The sequence below is a fragment of the Onthophagus taurus genome, chromosome 3, assembly GCF_036711975.1.
Source record: "Onthophagus taurus isolate NC chromosome 3, IU_Otau_3.0, whole genome shotgun sequence".
Lineage (NCBI taxonomy): Eukaryota > Metazoa > Arthropoda > Insecta > Coleoptera > Scarabaeidae > Onthophagus > Onthophagus taurus.
In genome coordinates, this window is record NC_091968.1 from 19798794 (window position 1) to 19820174 (window position 21381).

General features: G+C 33.6%; 1 protein-coding gene across 1 annotated transcript in view; it reads left to right on the top strand.

Moving 5' to 3' along the window:
* The window catches only part of LOC139429508 (piggyBac transposable element-derived protein 1-like), a 35852-nt gene extending 17718 nt beyond the window's left edge, over positions 1-18134 (top strand). The window contains exons 2-3 of the mRNA XM_071195276.1: positions 16774-17179; positions 17836-18134. Of these exons, the coding sequence (XP_071051377.1) occupies positions 16774-17179; positions 17836-18134 (705 nt within the window). The remainder of the gene's footprint in view (positions 1-16773; positions 17180-17835) is intronic.
* The last annotated feature ends 3247 nt before the right edge of the window (positions 18135-21381 follow it).

The following is a 21381-nucleotide window of genomic DNA, read 5'->3' on the forward strand; positions in this document are numbered from 1 at the left end:
TTTTTCTAAAGCATTCGACATGATTCATCATGACGTCCTCTTGTATAAACTTAGTGCTTTTGGCTTATCTCCTAAGTTTATGAAACTATTTGCCTCTTACCTATCGGGTCGTATAAATTATGTGTACTACAACGGTTATGCGTCTATGGAGTTTACGGCTAGGTCTGGTGTTCCTCCTGGCTCAAATCTAGGCCCCCTACTATTTGTTATCTTCTTGAATGACCTTCTAGACAAATTTTCATCAAGCGTACTAGCTTATGCGGATGATCTGAAACTATTCCGACCTATTTTTGCGGACCGTGATGTTGTCAGTCTTCAGTCGGATTTGGACGTCTTGGTGGAATGGTGTAACCGTTATCAGCTAAAGATTAATGCCAATAAGTGTGGTGCGGTTAGTTTTACACGCAAGCTGTCTCCTCTTCCATCTTCTTATTATATAGAAGGTGTTCTTCTTGAGAAATTATCTACAATCAAGGATCTGGGAGTAACTTTTGACCGCAAATTGTGTTTTGTACCTCACATCGAAAATATTGCATCTTCTGCAGCGAGGATGCTTGGTTTCGTTTTGCGCACCTCGCGTGCTTTTTCTGATATCGGTGTGTACAAGATCCTATTTTCGACCTTTGTATTGTCCAAATTGGAATATGGCTCTGTAATTTGGTCGCCACATTATGTGTGTCATAGACTTATGTTGGAGAGAATTCAGAGGAGATTTCTCAAATATTTGTCTCTACGTCTGGACGGATCATACCCGGATCGTGGAATGGATTACGCATCCCTGCTGCGGCGTCACAACTTTTCTGCACTAGACGTAAGAAGAGGTGACCAGTGCATCAAGTTTTTGCAGAAATTAGTGCAAGGTGAATTGGATTGTGGTTGGTTGTTGTCGCGGATCATTTTCGCGGTGCCTACGCGTACAACACGTAGTACAAATCAGTTTTATTTGAGGAATTGCAGATCCAATGTTTTAGCCAACTCCCCGGTGCAGAGGATGTGTAAACTAACTAACAATCAATAATAGTGTAAGAGTGTTTATGTGAATTATATTTGTTTTATGGCATGTGTTATTTCTTATTTTCTTTTTCTTGTAATATTGTCCTGTAATTGATCTTTGTTGTCTGTAATTGGGCAATAAAGTGAATTATTATTATTATTATTGTTATGAACGATTTTGAAAACAACAGAAATTGTCAACAAGAGCGTGACAAGCAGATGGACACTGCTGTAACTTCAGCCGTAATTCGTATTATATGGACAAGTTGCAGTTTGATTCAGTAAACACTGTGGATATGTTACGTTTTGAAACTAACATTAATTTGATGTGTACAATCAGAATTGTACACAGCGCTTTGACCAGAATTGACGATGTATAATATTCTACTGCCGACATAGCTTGTAATACCATCTATACGCCAATTTTTTAAAATTTGTTACGTTTTGTAAAAAAGCTCCTCTATATTCTAATTGGGAGGCAACAAAAATACGGAACTCTCTTCGCATAAATCGAAAATACCACTATTTCGTATAGGAAGTAAGGAAATATTGAAAAGTTTTCTTTATTTATTACCGTATATTGCCGGTAGTAAGGAAGTCGGTCGTAAATATAGCGTAAGGGTGTCACGAAACATCAACCCCGAAATTTATTGCTTCGAAATAGACTCAATCCTTCGGGTAAAATCAACTAGATGGTGCAACATTGTTTGACAATGAAATTACTAATCAAGAATTTTTACTCTACATTTTTCCCCGGCACTAAACAAACTGGGTAACAGAACAATGTGGTTTTATTCGCTTCAAAATCTGGTCTCAATCAAGCCGAGAGCACATCCTTCTTATTGCGTCCCTCGGGAAATTAACTGCCGGAATAAGACCGGCCAGCGGAAAAGCCTACGCGCATGGACATCGATTTTCATCGATTTTTTTTTACTTAATTTAAATTGGCCGAGAATAGTTAGGCCAGGTGCCAGAGCTCGCGTCCTTACTTCTGGCAAACTCGGAATGAAATTGGAATGTCGCTTCTCGAGTAATTACTCTATTAAAGAGAGAGACGAACCGGGACCGACTGTCTGCATCAAATGGGATTTATGGAGAAAATCTCGAAAATGTCGGAGAAATGGAGAACTCGCCTGACAGCCCGGCTAAAGAACAGTAGAAGAGCAAACGTTTCAGCACCGTGGCAGCCGGACTGGATGAAATATGACGAAGTTTTATTATTATTTTTTTTTCTTTTCTCTACGAGGCGGTATAACTATGTTTTATAATTAAAGTGGAGTGCGGGCATTGCAGCAGGAAATAAACCCAAGGAGAATTGTCATAACGACGATGTCAACTCGAATTCCATTCAAACTATTCAACGATTCAACTTTTAGAAGGCAATTATTTAACTTAAAATAACTAATTTGGCAATAATCAGTTATTTCTAATTTTAGTTTACTTAAATGAAATCTTTGAATTTATAATAATCTAAAATAGAAATGTAATAATAAGATACACTACTAATTAGTTTTAGTAAAATCCAGAAACATCAAATTTTATCTGAACATTTTGTTTTCTATGTATCGGGGTAGAACATATGCTTACGTAACCTACAGTATCCGAGCAGGAAGTGAGTGAGGAGCTTTTTGATTTTCCCAGAAACTGAGTTTTCTTTGCAAAAACACCTACTGCAGTCTCATCTCATCTTTCTCAAAAATCTCGATGGGAGATGGAGTTGATCAGCTTTGATGCTGTATTAAAAGTTAGCGGTACAAACAGTTCTGGGGAAACCGATGACTTCTTAGCTGCCCATTTCGCCATCCTGTTCTTTACACTTAATTTTTCTCTTAGAGAATTTAATAAAATTACTTTAATAGATTCATTTTTTCGCATAATGTTATCGGACGATAAACATTCCTTAATTACTAATAGGGGGAAAAGAAAGAGAGGAAATGGAAAAAGCGAATGAAAATTTAGACCTAGTAAGAAGGTAATGAGAACTCCTGTAAAATTGAAAGCTGAAGAAAGTAAGTTAGATGAAATGGTGTAAACTTAATGACATACATTAAAGAAGTAAGAAAGGAACAGCAAGCCTACCATGAGGAAATTAGTTTAATAAAATAAGAAAATCAAATGCTACAACGCATGTGGGCATTAAGAATATAAAAGGGATGAATAGTAAGGAACAAATAGTAAAAAAAGTTAAAAAGGGCAGAGATGTGTAAGCTTAGGCAATAGAATGAAGTTAAATTGCAGTGGAGTAGAGGAAAAACTCCTGAGGTGCTTGCCAAATCTATCTTGGCAGATCAATTGCGCAGAAGAAGGAGTGTGACAGTAAATCGTTTAAGTAAGATAGTTGAACTTGTGTTCCATGAAAACTTGTCAGAACAGGTTTTAAATTCGAGAAAGTTTCTTTAAGACTGTTTAAGAGTGGTTCAACTTCTAAAAATTCTTGTGACGATATAAAAAATTCGCCGAGAAGGCGAAGTGGCTGGCCATATACGAGTTCAACGGTGAAATAACACAGATCTTCTTTTAAGGAAGATCTAAAGCCCAGTAGAATTACTGGACGATCGTTGTTCCACCTGTAGCTACTTCCTCTGACAGTACTGCTGTTTTAAGAGTTCTATGGAATCTTTCTAACATACCATTACTCTGAGGATGGAAGCTGGAAGTGTGAATCTGGTTAGATCCTAGAAGTTTATCGAAATGAAAGAAGAGACGAGTTTCGAATTGTCTTCCCTGATCGTGTGTAATGGTATGGGGTATGCCAAATCTAGAAAAGTAATGAGTAAATAATGTGGAAGCAACAGTAGAGGAAAAAGTATCTAAAATAGGATAGGCTTCAGGCCACCTGGTGAAACGTTCAATAACGGTTAAAACATAAGAGCACCTTAATGAAGGCATCAATTGTTATGTATTTAGACAGACGAGCACGCCCTCTATAATGTATAAAGCGTCAGTCAACAGAGAAACTTGTACAAATATGTCGAACGCCTCGAAGAGTATATCATAATTAATGTAATTAATATAATAATTCACCTACTAAAAATATTATTGCTGAAACATTCAAATTTAATAAAAAAAGCCGAAGAAGAACGTGAGAATAGTAATTTTGGGGTTTTCCTGAACGAAGCACTGAGTGATACATTCGTAACAGGAATAAAATCATCAGCACTTCAAAGAAAATTGTTGGCGGAAGAAAATTTAAGATGGGAAAACGCAAAAAAAATTGCAATTAATATGGAGTGAGCCGATTCCCAAGTAAAAGAATTTAAAACAATCTTAAATATAACAAAAGTCAAAAAGAGTCAAATGTATCAAGAAAGTCGTCAAGTAGTCAAGGAAGTGATATAGAAAAGAAACGTCAAGTCGAGATTAATAAAAGGGATCAGTCTGTAAGGTCAAGCGCAAGGGAAAACAGGAAGAAATGTTATAGATGTAGGAGAAGTAGCCATGATCACGAGGATTGTCCGGCAATTAATTGGAAATGTTATGCCTGTCAAGGTAGAGGTCACATAGCGACGTGCTGCAGGAAGAAAAAAAGAATACATAGAGTGGAGTCAGAAATGGAATCCGAAGAAATGAACAGAGCAATGATGAGTGTGAGTCGATGAGCGATTCAACAAATAAACATTAATACAGTTCATGACAAGTTATTTAGTAAGATAAGTATTAATAAAAGACTAGTAGTGATGCAGCTCGATTCAGGTGCTAGTGTTAGCATGCTATCTAAAGACAAATTTGATGCGATATTACCAAATTGTAAATTACCGAGTTGTCCAAAACAACTTTTGTCGGTTTATGGTAATGGAAAAAGTAAGTTCAAAACAGATGAAAATAATTGTATAAAACATTTTCTGGCGCAAATTGTTTTAAAAGATGATGCCATACCTGTATTCCATAAAGCCTATTCAGTTCCTATATCACAGAGAGAGTTAATTGAAAAGGTAATAAAGAGGTTGATCCAGGAAAGTATCATAAGCCCAGTACGTCACAGCGAATGGGAGAGTCCGATTGTTATTGTTGAGAAGAAATCTACAAATAATGAAGAGAAGAACATTCGTCTTTGTGTTGATTTGAATGACCGCATGCTATATAGATGATGTTATCGTAGCAGGTCGTACATTAGATAAATTGAAGAAAAATGTAGATGCTGTGTGCAAACAACTTGAGAATTATAATGTAATCATCAATTATGAAAAGAGTCAATTCAATAAATTGTCGGTTGAGTTCCTGGGTTATAAAATGGATGCTAATGGTATTCACCATGTAGAAAATAAAATAGAAGCGTTAATACAAGCACCTGTCCTCACAAATTTGACTGAGTTACGCTCTTATTTGGGGTTTTTAAACTATTATCATAAGTTCATTCCAAACGCTTCAACTCTATTGCAACCACTATATGATCTGGAGCGAAAGGATATTCCTTTTCACTGGAGTAAGGAACATCTAGTAAAGTCTAATGCTACACTTGATTATTTTAATCCTAAACATCCTACACGCATTACTTGCGATGCATCTAAAACAGAGTTGGGGAGGTGTTGAGCCAAATTGTTGAAGGTGTAGAGAGACCAGTTGTGTTTGTTTCTAGAACGTTGTCCGATACTGAACGGAACTACGCTGAAGTTCAAAAAGAGGCATTGGCAATCATTTTTACAGTACAAAAATGCCATAAATACCTTTATGGAAGACCATTTGAATTGATTAGTAATCATCAACTACCAAAGGTATTGTTTGGAGAAAAGAATGGTTCACCTATTCCATTGGGCCATTATCTTGTCAGGATATAATTATAAGATCTTATATAAAAGAGCAAAAGAAATAGGAAACGCTGATTGTCTATCAAGGTTGCTGCTCATTAACAAGGAACTTATCGAGGAAGTTGATATAAATATTCTGGATATATATTTCCCAATTACAGCAAAAGATATCGCTTGCAACACAAATCAAGACACTATATTATGCCGAATAAAAGAATATCTTCGAAATGGATGGCCTATGAAAGTTGAAAATGACAATATTAAGTCTTATTTCAGGAAACAAAATGAATTGTCTATCGAAGAGAACTGTATTCTACTTGGTAATTGAGTTGTGATTCCCTACCAATTTAGAATGAGAATTTTGAAACTCCTCCATGATCAACATATTGGTAAGAATGAAAATGTTGGCAAGATATATTGCAATAAATGTGATGTTTGCAAATTTACCCATGGCAAACCATCAACAACAACTATTGTACCTTGGTCAAAATCAAACAGATATGTTGAGAGAGTGCACATAGATTTTTTTCAGAAGTGTGTGAGATATTTCACGTTGCTGGTGGATAACTTCAGTAAGTGGTTGGAAGTAAAAGTAATGAAAAATACAACGGCCAAAGAATTAATAATTACCCTAAGATCAATTTTTGCCATTGTTGGGTTGCCACAACAAATAGTCACAGATAATGGACAACCATTTGGATCATCAGAATTTAACAAATTTTGTAAGTTAAATGATATATTGTTAACCCATTCTCCTCCATACCACCTTCAATCTAAAGGGTTAGCAGAAAGAAATGTAGCAATTGATTAGAAAAATTTGGCAAAACAATTAAAGGAAAATGAACAAAGGCAATGTAGAAAATCTCTACAACTACTATTGCATAATTTTCTTTTAAAACATAGAAACACGCCAAATATTGTAACTGGACTCAAGCCTACAGAACTTGTTTTCAAGTATGCTCCAAGAACACTCCTTACATTAATTTATCCACATGCTGTTAAAGATGAAGAAAAGGCAATAATGATGAAGAGGAAACAATAGAATATATAGAACTTACATGGTGTAATTTGATGATGGAACTAGATTTATACATGCAGATCATTTGAAAATGGATAAAAGTTAAAATCAACACAGTGAAAATATATCAGAGGATGAGAAGAATTTGAGATATCAATGGTTATTACAAAGTTTATCAATACCAATAGAGAAGAATGAAGATAAGACAGATGATGAGGTACCTGTGACTATGGACACAATGGAGAAATTTAAGATACCGCAAGGTCTCGAATCGGATTCCTCAGATCATCCCTCTACTCCCAAATCTCCTAAAACCCCTAACTTACGTCGATCTAAAAGAATCATAAAGGCACCACAAAAACTATATTTATAAAGAAGGAAGAAGTAATGTTATGTATTTAGACAAACGCGCGAGCTGAGTTATTGTTAGTTAATAAAGTTATTAAAAAAAAATACTATATTTAGAGTTCGAATATGGGTTTTATTGATCGGGAACATCACATGGTCCAAACAAATGTGTATGTGCTCCAATCTATCAATTAGTCTAAACATATGCAATTTTATTAGCGTCTTGTTGGACCCATCTCAACCTTTAAGCTCATTCTGTTTTCAGACAGAACAGGAAACCGTTTTTTCTACCTTTAGGAATATTTATCTTTTGTAGCGGTGGTTTTGTATTACGATGAATTTTAGTTATTTGACATGGAATACAAGTTTTACACTACCATTTTATATTTTTAGTCATGTGTGGCCAAAAGAAACGACTTTTAATACTTTGCAAAGTAGAAAGAAATCCAGAGTATGCTAGAGAATGAAATTTATTAACGATGATATTTTTAAAGATTTTTGGGTTGATCTAAATTAGATAAGATCTAAATTAGAATTATGAATTCTAATTTTAGATAAATGGTACACCATAAAAGTATGTAACGATTGTTTTTGAAGTATATGTGGAAGTTCTATGTTAACATCTTGAGGTTGCAATCTATTACAATACGTGACGTTTTACATAATGTATATCAGAAGTATATTCTACAATATAATTTATGTAACGAATTTAATAACAATATTTATTGGCACAACCCACATACTTTACATATTTAACATTAAAAAGAAATCAAAAATGAATATATAAAATAAAAAAAAGAAAAAAAAAACAAACAAACAAACAAAAATTTTACAAAAACAGAGATTATGAATATCAGTTCTGTAAGTTATACGACAGTACAGGTAAAGAGGCATTCGCCAAGTCATTAACACATTATGAAAAAAGCAAAGCATAATATGTACAAGCCTTCTCTTCCACATATTTAGCCAATTGGCGGCCTCTAACATATGAGAAACATGCTGACGACGTTTAATACCATAGATAAATCGTAAGCAACTATTCTGCACTCTGAATTCTACCAGCACTAACTTGATCTATAAACGAATGATAAAGTGCATCACAGTAATCAAAATGTGATAGTACAAATGACTCACATAACAATTTTCTAAGTTTGACATTCAAAACTGTTTTATGTGCATATAACAGCTTTAAACTGCCAAACGCCCTCCTGACCAGGCAGGACACAAACTTCCTCAATCTTAATTCTGAATCTATCCAGACTCCCAAACACCTGGCTGAATCCTGATACATCAGCTCCTCCAACAAGCAATCCCAGATCCCGCTGTACAGCCAGTTTATTTCTTCCATTCGGAAAGACCAAACCAACAGGTTTATCCAAATTCACCACTAAACCGTGATCATTCGCAAAGCGGAGAATTCCGCTCAAGTCTTGATTGATTTGACTAGAAGCTAACGCAACATCCGATGGCTTAAAGAAGTAGTATCAAGTCTCATGAAATTTAAGTTCCATTGAAATATCCAGGCATTTGGGGTGGAGATTTTTCTGATTTTGAAAAAATTGAACTAATTCCAAGTTTATGATCTCTAAACACTTGGAATTGGTTGCCATGTAAAAGATGTTTAAAATGTTTGATGGCAGAATAATTTTCCAGAAGATCCCCATCAAAAGTGGAATACTTCAATTGGATTTTTGTTAATTTTTTTGAAAAAAATGCTAAAGCACTAGTTACATTGTTGTTAGTCTGAGATAAGACAGCACCTATTGAAGTATCTGAGGCATCTGTAGATAGTAAAAGTAAGCCTGTTGATGAAGGATGAGTTAAATTGTACAATTAGGCAATAAATCCTTTGCTTTAGTGAAGGATGATTCTTGTTCATTTATCCAAGGAGCAATAATTTTGTATTTTTGTGGCTGAAATTTATTTACTACATTATATAATGGAATGAGTACTTCAGAAGAACAGTACAAGATAAATTTGCTACTTCAGATAAAAATTTAACATTCCCAAAAAACGTTGAAGACCTTTCATTATTTTTTTATCTTATCTGTTTTTCCTTAAAAACCCATATGTGTCCCGTTCAGGTGGGTCATAAATGATGTCATTGACAATTCTAGTAGGTAGATAGGTAACCACCATATTGTACTTGGTTTTATCATTTGGAATGCGGGAAAGATACATTTGCTATGCATACATTGGCTATATTTGCAACGTGTGTCTGATCCCCTTCAGATGAAGGTTGCATTGCGAAATTTTAAGTTAAATTTGAGAAAACTGTAGGATTATTTTAGTTGTTCCTGCAAAATCTCGTGCAATAGGAAAAGGGAAAAATGAAAAACTTTGTCAACTTCTTCATTAATAATTTTTTTTTGGAAATTTCAATATTATCCTATAGTTTTTATATCACATATATATATAACATATATATAATTTAACAAACATAGAAAACATCAAATTTAAAAAGTTTTTAACTCCATTAAACCAAATAACGTATTACGTGAAAACTAACACTTCTTCGAAAAAGATTTATTTGATCTTATCTGGGAAGAAGTGGAAGGTTCTCCTCAGTAAGAGAGAAGGACCCCGTTAAGTTGATAAAGTACAGCATCGATTGTAATTAAGATTTGAACCCGAGTGCGTCTGGTTTTTCCTGTTTTGATCGCGCTAATTCTTCCACGGACGTTAGTTAACGCCGAAGAGAAATACCTTTCTTGCCATGTAGTAGAGAGAGAAATTGGAAAAAGAATTGCCATCCGGCTACGTCCAAAAGAGCTTTTACCGCGACGAGGCTAATGCAGAAATCGATACTAACAGAAGAAGAACATACCCGCCACATAGAGGAGATGGTTTATTACTTTCCCCACTAACAATCCGCTTTACCAAAGTTCTTTCCAAAGATTTATAGTGTTTTGAGCGAAAAACCGAGCAATTCTTTAAAACAATTTTGTTACACAATTTGCAATCACAATCAACACGATTGGAATTGCGTTTTTTATCAAACTTTTTTTTCACTTATTCTAAGGTCTAAAAGGTAATAGCGTTCATGCACTCGCCTCCGGGGCGATTTCGCTCAATTTTCGGGGCGAATAGCGGTTTCGATCGCGTCTCGTTTCATATTTAAATGCAAATTTTTCCTGAAATTGCCGCATGAAATTGTTCGGAGAATGCCACGACAAAAAAATCTTTGCTTGATGTGAGGATATAAAAATAATGATGAGGTCGGAAGGAGTGGTGGGTTAATTGTGGGACCTCATTAATTAGTCTGGGTAACCTCTCTCTTTATAGTTAGCTGTTCGATCAAGTCAACCGTTTTAATTGTTAATTAAGGGGATGGTCGATGGACTACTTGGGATTCTCTAAATTCTAAGTTGTAATGAAATAATTAATAAAAATTCGTTTCATTTTGGTAAAGAATCGAGTAGAAAAAATTCGTGTTGATTGTGCATTCGTCTTTCTGGAGATAACCCTCTTGGGAGTAATTGCAGTTTTCGCCTGAAAGGGGTTTCCAATTGGCGCCTTTACACTCAATTTTTCTCTCAGACAATTTAATAAAATTACTTTAGAAAATTCACTTTTTCGCATGTTGTCAGACAATGAGTATTTCTTAATTACTGATGAGGGTAAAAGAAAGAAAATTAAAACCTAGTAAGAAGGTAATGAAAACTCCAATAAAGTTAATGACAGAAATGAAAAATGGAATAAAGAAACAGCAAACCTACCACCAGAAAATGAGTCTAGTAAAATAAGAAAATCAAAGGATTGAAGAAGAAAATGTGGAGCTAAGGAAAGATGCTACATGGCATGTAAAAGGGATGAATAGTAAGGAACAAGAGTTAATAGAAGAATTAGAAAAGTCAAATAGAACAGAGATGTGTAAGCATGCTGGATAAAATGAAGTTAATTTGCAGTGGAGTAGAGAAAAAACTCCTCATGTGGAGGATTAGGATATGCCTTCAGATATGGATGGTACTGGGGAAATCAAATACCCAGTACAGCTTGGCAAATTCATCTTGGCAGAGCAATTGCGCAGAAGAAGGAGTGCGACAATTGTTTATGGCACACTAAATCTGCATAAAATTTGCTTTAAAATGTTCTTTGTTTCATAATGATATCTCCACTCGTTCGTAACATACAATTTTATAAAATTTATCATGCTTCTCTGTCTTCTACAGTATGCATCACGAAAAAGGATATTTGTGCCAGATCCTTTACTTGGTCTATATATCCCACCGATGACCTGCCTCTTGACCTTTTGTCATCAACTTTCCCCTTTATAATCAGTTTTTCAATGTCGTCCATAAGTATGCAACGCTTGATTGTTGGTAGTAACAATAATTTCCAAAGTTTCAATCCTCCTTCCGCATGCAGCATTTATAGTCCATGATCCATATGTTGCAATAGGAAACACAACAGATTTCAAAAGTCTTGTTTTAATTTCTTTGCAGATAACTAGTATCCCCAAAGCCTCCTTTGCCATTCTAATTTCTTGTTCTGAACCGCCCATATTTATTATTATCGTGCCCAGATAAATGATCTCATCCTTAACCCTTATGTCATGGAATAATAACCATCGAGTGCCATTTAGATCTATTCAGTCGTTCTTGTTCATCTTTAGCCGTTGCAACAGTATCATCTGTGTATCCTCATTATGCATTCTCCATAGATATTGAATAGTATCGGGCAGAAAATAATCCCTGCCTTACGACTTATCCTGCTCTAAAGTACCGTGAAAATTAGTTTTTTATTTTTATTTGAGGTAGCTTTTTATCATAGAGTTTGATAAGATAGGCAAGTTTATACCATGTCGATATACCGATTATACCTTACTGTAGTCCAGAAAACAGAACATCGCTGGGAGATTATCGTCATAATGCTTTTCAATAATCTGTCTTAGATTTAAAATTTGATCTCTCGTGCCTCGTCCTAGTATAAAACCAGTCTGTTCTGTATATTGGGGAGAAGGTAAGTTTGAATTATTTGGTGTGTATGTTTCTTCCACTTCGTCATGAAATGATTACAAATAAATGGGAGAGTAATAATAGTAAAGATCTGCACTTTCCATCGCTCTGTGACAGAATATAGGCATATGCTCCAAGTGTTGACAAAGAAAGAATTAGAAACTCTAAACGAATACGCTATCCAACTGACTAAAAAGGGTAAAGCAACAATTATAACAGAAGATTTTAGCCCCAAAATTAGGAAAGACGTTGTAGAAGAAAACTTGACACGCGAAATAAGAGAAACATAAACTGATTGAGATCTGCAATAAATATAACATTTCCGTCGATGATGTCGAGAAGCCAAAGAACACTAAAAGATGGTTAAAAGAACGCTACAAGGTGATTGAACAACTGCAAAGGCAATACAACATGTTCCAGCTACTTAAACAGGTCTTTAATCCTCTTCTACCATACACTTTCTCTTGGAGGACGCATATCATAAGATGATATTTGTATCAATTTATCCTGATATGTCCAAGATATTCCAGTTTCCTTCTCTTGATGGTGTTTATCTCTTCCAAAACCTCCCCGGTTCGCTCTATCACTGTCCTGTCAATATCTATATATATTATTTACTGTATCTATCTAAGAGATCGTCAGTACTCTTCCATAGAGTCACATATCGATTCTACTTCATAGAAAAGCACCGAGAAAACATAGCATATGAATAATTTCATTTTGATATCGATGCCGTGGTTGTGACTTTTGAGGTTAAAGCTCTCCATATTCTGCACCTTATCTCTCGAGAATGGCCTGTATCCTCATTAAACACGATTCCCAGGTAGGCGAATTTGATCTCGGTCTTTATGTGACTCTTGAGGTTGATGGTAACGATTTTAGTCGTTACAAACCCTAACTTCCTGTTAATTTGACAGCAGTATATAGCTGTCAAATTATTAGCAGTATTAATATTATTTAAATCAAGTACAAAAACCATACAAAACAAACATTACAATAACTTGCATTTAGAAAATGAGTCGGTTAAAATTATAAACAATCACAGTATTTTTGGACTGAATAAAACACCTCTTCCAGGAGCATATTCTTCACAGAAGTTCGAAATTCTTTGGTGTCTATACTTTTCATTTCATCTGGTAGCATATTATACAATTTCACGGTTATGTAGTGGTAAGTTTTTGTGATTTTGCCACTCGGTGAAACGGAATTCCTTGTAGCGGGTGTTGTGATCGTGCTGGTCTGCATTGTTTTGTAACGAGTCTTTTTTGTTGCGAATATACTCAAGGTAGGTAAGTATAAAACAATTTTTAATTTTTTGAAGTCAATCATAATGTTTTAGCCCAGCTAGTATACGAATTGCCTTTTTTTTTGCATTATAAAAATGGTTTCCATTTCTCTTAATGCACCCTACGCAATAATTCCATTCGTCGCAATGCCACAATATAAGGCATTTGATAGTCGCCCTTTTAAGTCGAATATGTGTTGGGACCATTTAAGCGTTTCGGAGATGGTAACTCCAAGGAACTTTATGGATTTATCAGTTACCTCATCATTTTGTTTTGTGTAAAAGGTGAGTATATTGGTTTTTTCTTTGTTTAGTTTTAATTTGTTTATGGAAAACCAGTGCTCCACCTTTTCAATGTTCTTCTTGTAACGAAAGATGTGTCATCCGCGTAAAGACAAATTAGCTCTGTTTGGATACTTTTTAGTAAATCATTAATATAGTAACGGTCCCAAGACCGACCCCTGGGGTACTACAGTTGCCACTTCTCTCCAAGTTGATTGTTGACTTCGCCAAAAAACTGATTGTTTTCTTCCTTGTAAATATGATGCTAGAAATTTTAATGCATTTTCTCTTATTCCATATTTTTGTAGTTTGCCCAACAATATTGAGTAGGGCATTTATTGCAAACCTTTGTTTTCGGTACCTATGTTGACAGATTGTATGCAATTTGTTATCGTTGAGATAGTCTACTATTTTTTTCAAATATTTTGGATAAGGTTGGTAAAATAGATATTGGTCTATAGTTATTGCATACACTTTTGTCTCCTTTGTTATATATAGGTGTTATCTTCGCCAACTTGAGCTCTTTCGGAAAAACTCCCTCCTCTAGACATTTGTTTATGACAAAACATAGGTGTTTGCTAATAATTGGTTCAACTTCTTTTATTAGCTTTGTGGGCAGTTCGTATATATCTTTGGTATTTTTTACTTTTAGACTCTTTATTGTATTTCTGATCTATAGCTCCCTTACTTCACCTAGTGACTCCATCGCCAAGCTTGCCGAGTTGACCAAATTGATTGCATCAATTTGGTCAACTTGAGAGAAGAAGAGGTTTAAGTTTTCGACATTTAATACTGGATCTTCTATTGGTGTTTTTCTGTATTTTCCAGTTTCTTGTTTGACAAGTTTCTAGGCCGCCAAAATTTTGTTATCAGACTGGTTTATATACTTGCCATAAGCATTCATCTTTGCTTGATGTACTCTGTTTTCAATAAATTGTATATTTCCTTTAAACGACTATCGTCCGAGACTTCAATTGCTATGTACGTCTAATTTATTTTTTAATTGTTCTATGTTTTTGTTTTCGATTTGTTTTTGAGTATATGGGTGCCCAGTTGATGTCTTGTAATAAAGTTTTAAATGTCAACATGTTTTTAGTGTTCATTTTTCTACATTTTATTTGTATTTGCTTTTCTGTTTCAGAAGATAGTTGGAAAGTAGCAATCTGTGCCAAGTGATCTCCAAGATTTGCAAGTTCATGGTATATGTTACAATAGGATGGGTATATCTGTCTGTGAATACATTGTCTATGCATTGTTTCCCATTAATTCTAGAAGGGCGGTTAATCGTCTCTTATAGTACTTTTTTCATGAGTGCAGATGTTATAATCTCCAATTACAAATATATTCTTACATCGATGTGTTTGTTTTATATGCCTTTTGATCGTATCATTTTTGTCACCGGTTGGAGGATGATAGATAGCAATTATTATGGTGCTACATTATAGTGCTACAGAGGAGACCTCAAAACATCTTTCTTTGCAGTAAGTAGAAATATCGATATTTTGAAAAATATTGGAGTCTTTTACGATTATTATAACGCCTCCATGTGCATTAATTGTTGGTTCTCTACAGCTGTAAGCTGCAACTGAATAATTTTGGATGTGTATTGATTGAACTTCCAACTCCTTTAACTAATGTTCTATAATGCATAGTATGTCATAGCCGGGTGGTTTTTGCAAGTTATACTGTAAACGATTGATTTTTGTTGAAACTCCTTGTATATTTACACTTAATATATACTCTTTTTTCGGCACCTTGAAAGCAGGCATCTGGGGTCTTAGCTGTCCCAAGCCTTTTTTGGTTTTGATTTCTCCAGTTTGATCGTCTTGGAACTTGTTGCCATTCTCCGTCATCTTTATCTAACTTTATTATTTTTTCCACTAACATTTTAGTTTGTTGTTCATGCAGGACATTTTATACTTGATGTATGAAAGTTCATTCTTTTTCTTTGTCTATTGTAGGTAGTTGCGGTAGGTTATATGGGTTATTGACAGTTACCACAATTTTGTTTACAGTACTTGTGGAGCCCTCTTTTAGGTTTGTTTGCAACTTCTTTTTGTAGGTTATGTTATTTATATTTCTATTTATATTATTATTACGCTTTTCATGATTCCGAGATTCAATTTTGCCATACAATTCCTTAATAAGAAGATCCTTTGCATTAATAGTTTCTTTTTTCGCGCGAATGTCTGCATGTATTGCTTCTTGTTATAATATATAGTGATTTTCTATGTTAAGCGGTTGGTAACTATGAACCATTATGGCGGTTACGAACACGAAAGCTAGATCGATAGTGTTGTAACAAAAAGTTAATAAATAAAATATCATAATCCCGAACTAGGAAAAGCAAGAGTTTTTAGTATCGTTGACACTAAGAAAGGATTTTGGCAGATAAAATTATCCGAAAGTAGCAGCAAGCTTACAACATTTTGGACGCCTTTTGCAAGGTATAAATGGTTACGAATGCCATTTGGTATGTCACCAGCACCCGAAATATTCAAAAATTAAATGTGTCATATATTGAATGGTTTGGAGGGAATTGAATTGTTGGCTGATGATATTTTGATAATTGGATATGGAGACGACCAAAAAGAAGCATTGATAAAGCACATAATTGTATGTTGAATTTGGATAAATTATGCCTTTGTAAGGATAGTGTAAAATTTTACGGACATATTTTGATAAATCAAGGACTAAAACAAAGTATTAGCACACAAAAATTTTCCAGAGCCTAATAACAAAAATGATTTACACCGTTTTCTTGGTATGATTACCTATCTTAGTAGATATGTAAAGAATCTCAGCAGTGAAATTCATCATTTAAGAAAATTATTAAAAAACATTGTAGAATGGAATTGGTCAGAAATTAAAAATTTACTAACTTCCAATATAAAGCTAAAATATTTTGAAAAAGGAAAACAGATTGTTATCGAATGTGATGCAAGTGACTATGGATTGGGAGCAGCTGTTTATCAACATAATAAAATAATAGGATTTGCTTCAAGAACTCTAACTAGCACAGAAAGAAATTATGCGCCCATAGAAAAAGAAATGTTAGCGATCGTGTTCGCGTGTATCAGGTTCGATCAAATGATAGTTGGTAACCCCTAAACAATAAAAAAACCGTTCATCAATATTTTTCAGAAACCTTTAATAAGTGTACCAAAAAGACTCCAAAAAATACGCATGACGCTGCAAAGATATAATTTAGATCTACAATTTGTTACTGGCAAAGAAAACATAACAGCAGATGCACTGTCTCGTGCACCTTTACCATCTACTCAAAAACAGAATAATGATGTTATATTGTCTAGGGTATATAAAACATTCGAAGAAAGAATTTGCACAGCTTTAGATGGAATAGATCTTTCGAAGCAAATCAGCGTGTCTGAAGAACGATTAAACGAAATTAGAAAAGAAACAGTAATGAATCCATGTCTTGTCAAAATAAAAGAATACATTTTGACGGAATGGTCCAATGCGATATACGAGTTACCAGATGAAGTAAAGAGATACAATTCTTATAAATATGAACATACAAGCCATAACGGTATAGAAGGAATGATTAATATGGCAAGGAAGAATGTGTTTTGGCCTAGAATGTCGGCAGAAATTAGGAATGTTATCAAAGAGTCCAAACAGTCCATGCAGACACACCTTGAGTTTCCTTTTCAATATATATCTATGGATGTGTTAACCACAACATACAAAGACAAGAAAACATATTTCCTTATCACCATTGATCATTACTCGGATTATTTTAAATAAGATGTTTTGAAAAATTTGTCTTCACATGCACTTACTAATGTATGCAAACAGAACTTCAGTAGGCATGGAATTCCACAAACAATAATAACGGACAATGAAACTAATTTCGCTAGTGAAGAATTTAAAGTTTTTACAAAAACTTGGAATGTTTGCCACTGCACATCTTCCCCTCATTATCCACAAGCAAATGGGAAAGCTGAGGCTACTGTAAAAATTGCGAAACGAATAATTAAGAAATCAGACATCGGAATGTACCAAACAAAATCGGTACAAGTCCTGTAGAAAGATTGTATAGTGGAACAACTACAACGTTATTGCCATCTGCAACTAAAAATTATTTACCAGTTACAATAAAAGACGTACCGTTAAAGATAGAAGAAAACAAACAAAAAGCAAAATTTTACTGTGATAAAAGAATAAAAAATCTTCCTAATTTAGTCATTGGACAGCCAGTAATGGTTCAACTAAATCCAAAGTTAAATAAAAAATGGACACCTGGTAAAATTGAAAAGAAGTTAAATGACAGATCATATATCGCAAATGTCGAAGGTAAAGAATACCATCGAAATGCAATTCATGTCAAATCAGCTGCTAGTAACCTTGCTACTACCCCTGTTTCGTATAATAATCCTATTCCTCATCATGACGTAACAACACAATATGAAGATGAGACGAATAAGATGGAAAAAGAAGCAGGAATAGAAGAACAAAAATCTAAAGGTATAAAGATAATGTAAGAAAATATTTCAACCAATGTTCATCCATAGAAGGAAGAAGAAAAGGAAAATCTAATGAAAACTCCCATTAGGATGCGACCGAAAAGAGACAAGAAAGCTAGAGCGATAGTGTTGTAACAAAAAGTTAATAAATAAAATAGTTTAAAGTTTGTCTAACAAACATTTAGGTATATCATTATATTACATCCTATAACACTTCTATTAGTTGCCTATATTCTTCGGGGTTTTCTTCTTCGCAGCACTTTATTAAGCTCGATTTTATTGTTTTGGCTTCTTTGCAAGCTCTTTTTACACCTCGTATGGTAAGCTTCGCCGCAATTAACACACTACAGTTTTCAACACCTTACTTTTACAGCACTTATACTTCGTTGGCCATTTTTTATAAACTAAGATATGAGCCATTCATCTAGGATGTTACTAGTATTGTAGATATTATTAAATATATCAGTCAAGAATTACATGAATCTATTGTCAAGAAGCTAAAAGAACTAGCTGGTCCTAGAGATTTTCCTTTACTTAGAGTGTGGATGGCAACTTTGACTTCGTCTATCATGATACTACATCCATACTCAGTCTGAACGAATGAAATACTATGCAGATAGAATATTTTAGAATGATATAATTTTGGGTGCAACTTCGTCGTAAATGGGTCAGATAGGTGGAAGCTATTAATAATTTTTTAATAAGGCTCGGTTGAAACGTGGTGCTTTAAAACCGGGTGACATCGAAGTTTCGCAAACATCTTTAAATTTTCATGAAAAACGAGCGCTTCGGTTATTACCCGATCGAAAGCGCACAAAACTCACAGCGTTGCGACAAAAGTTTTTAGGGATACGTTAAAATTAGGTCGAAAAACTTTGTAATAAATGGATTGCATATTAATAACTGCGCCCTACTTTAACATCAAAAAAAAAATTCCATTTAAAAGTACCATTATGCCGGATTAGCAAACAAGTAGGTCAAGATAAATTAATTAGTTCATTTATATTGGTTATAATAAGAAGAAAAACGTGGGGTAAATAAAGTAAAATAGAGGATGGGAAAAATTAAAGTGGTGGTATTCAGGTAGAGGGATTTTCCACACGAATGCTCTATTTTCTCCTCCTAATAATTCAACATTCAAATCGCGTACGTCCGAGATTTGCAATCAGAGTTGGCGTCTACGATGCCAGCGCCACTGGCGACGCCAACGACGACGGACCCAACGAACACAATCAAAACGATGGTAAAAAAATTTTAGCTTTTACATACCAAAAGAGAATTTTTCACCAAGTCGGAAAAATCTTGAAAAATATATTTCTTCTTACCTAAAACAACAAAAAAAAATATATTAAGATCAATACCGAAAATATTTTTTATTATATTATTTTAATATATTAAATATTAAATTCGCTTTTATTTTTTGATGAAAACACATTTGAAATTTTACCTTCTTCCCCCCTTGTATAAAACATGAATTGGAGATATTGCTACAGTATACATCAAAGGAAACTAGTTAACTGCAGAAAGCGTTCACAATAAAATCGATCGGGGATATTTCCAATTTCAAACCTATTTCAAACGCTCAAGAATGTAAACATACGAACCTAACCAAAAATTTCTATATACATAGCATGTGTACGTCATATTGTCTTCTAGGAGAATAAATACGAGAAACAAACAGACAAAAATCGTTGACAACAAAGCTTTTAGTGCAATAAAGTTTTACAAATACAATTATGATTTTGAATTGACAAAGAAGTTGATATTAATAAAAAAAAACGATTTTGAATATTTTGAAACAAAAATTCTTAAACACAATCGTGATTTTTAGGAAAAAATGGTTATGATCGTTTTAAAAAATCGTATAAAATCTAATTTCTAATAAAACAATATGACATTATCACCAAGTATATAGAAAATTAAAGGCTTTTCAACGAAAAAGACAGTTTTTAAAAATATCAATTAGTTTTTGAGATATCAACTTTAATACACCACTATTTCTTCTTTCATTTTATTATGAAAAGCATAATTCTAGATCATATTCAAAAAATCGCAATAATTCAACTAATTGAGATATCATAATGCAATTTGTCAAAATTATAGAGGAAAATCTCAGCTTTTCAATAAAACAAACCGCATTTAAATATCTCAATTAGATATTGAGATAAAGATTCTTAAACAAAATCGTGATTTTTATGAAAAAAATTGTTGGGAGAGTTTTCAAAAAATCGTAAAAAATCCAATTTCTAATGAAACAATATGAAAATATCACCAAGTGTGAAGAAAATTAAAGGCTTTTCAATGAAAATGGCAGTTTTTGAAAATATCAATTCGTTTTTGAGATATCAACTTTAATACACCATCATTTCTTTTTTCATTTTATTATGATAAACATAATTCTAGATCCTTTTTGAAAATTCGTAATAATTCAACTAGTTAAGATATCACAATGACATCACAATTAAATAAAGCAAAGCCTCAGCTTTTCAATAAAAGAACCCGCATTTGAATATCTCAATTAGTTTTTGAGATAAAAATTCGGAAACAAAATTGTGATTTTTAGGAAAAAAATTGATACGACCCTATTTAAAAACTCGTAAAAAATCCAATTTTTAATAAAACAATACGACATTATCACCAAGTGTAGAGAAGATTAAAGGCTTTTCAATGAAAAAGACAGTTTTTAAAAATATTAATTAGAGTTTGAGATATCAACTTTAATACACCACAATTTCTTCTTTCATTTTATTGTGAAAAGTATAATTCTAGATCATATTCGAAAAAGCGCAATTATTGCGCTTTCAATCATAATACAATTTGTGGCAATTATAGAGGAAAACCTCAGCTTTTCAATAGAAGAAACCGCATTTGAATATCTCAATTAGTTCTTGAGATAAAAATTCTGAAACAAAATCATGATTTTTAGGAAAAAAATTGATACGATGGTTTTCAAAAAATCGTATAAAATCCAATTTTTAATAGAACAATATGAAATTATCACCAACTGTAGAGAAAATTAAAGGCTTTTCAATGAAAAAGACAGTTTTTGAAAACATCATTTAGTTTTCGAGATATCAGTTTTAAAACACCACCATTTTTTCTTTCATTTTATTATGGTAAACATAATTCTAGATCCTTTTTGAAAAATCGCAATAATTCAATTAGTTAAGATATCACAATGACATCACAATTAAATAGAGGATAGCAACAACTTTTCAATAAAAGAAACCGCATTTGAATATCTCAATTAGTTCTTGAGATAAAA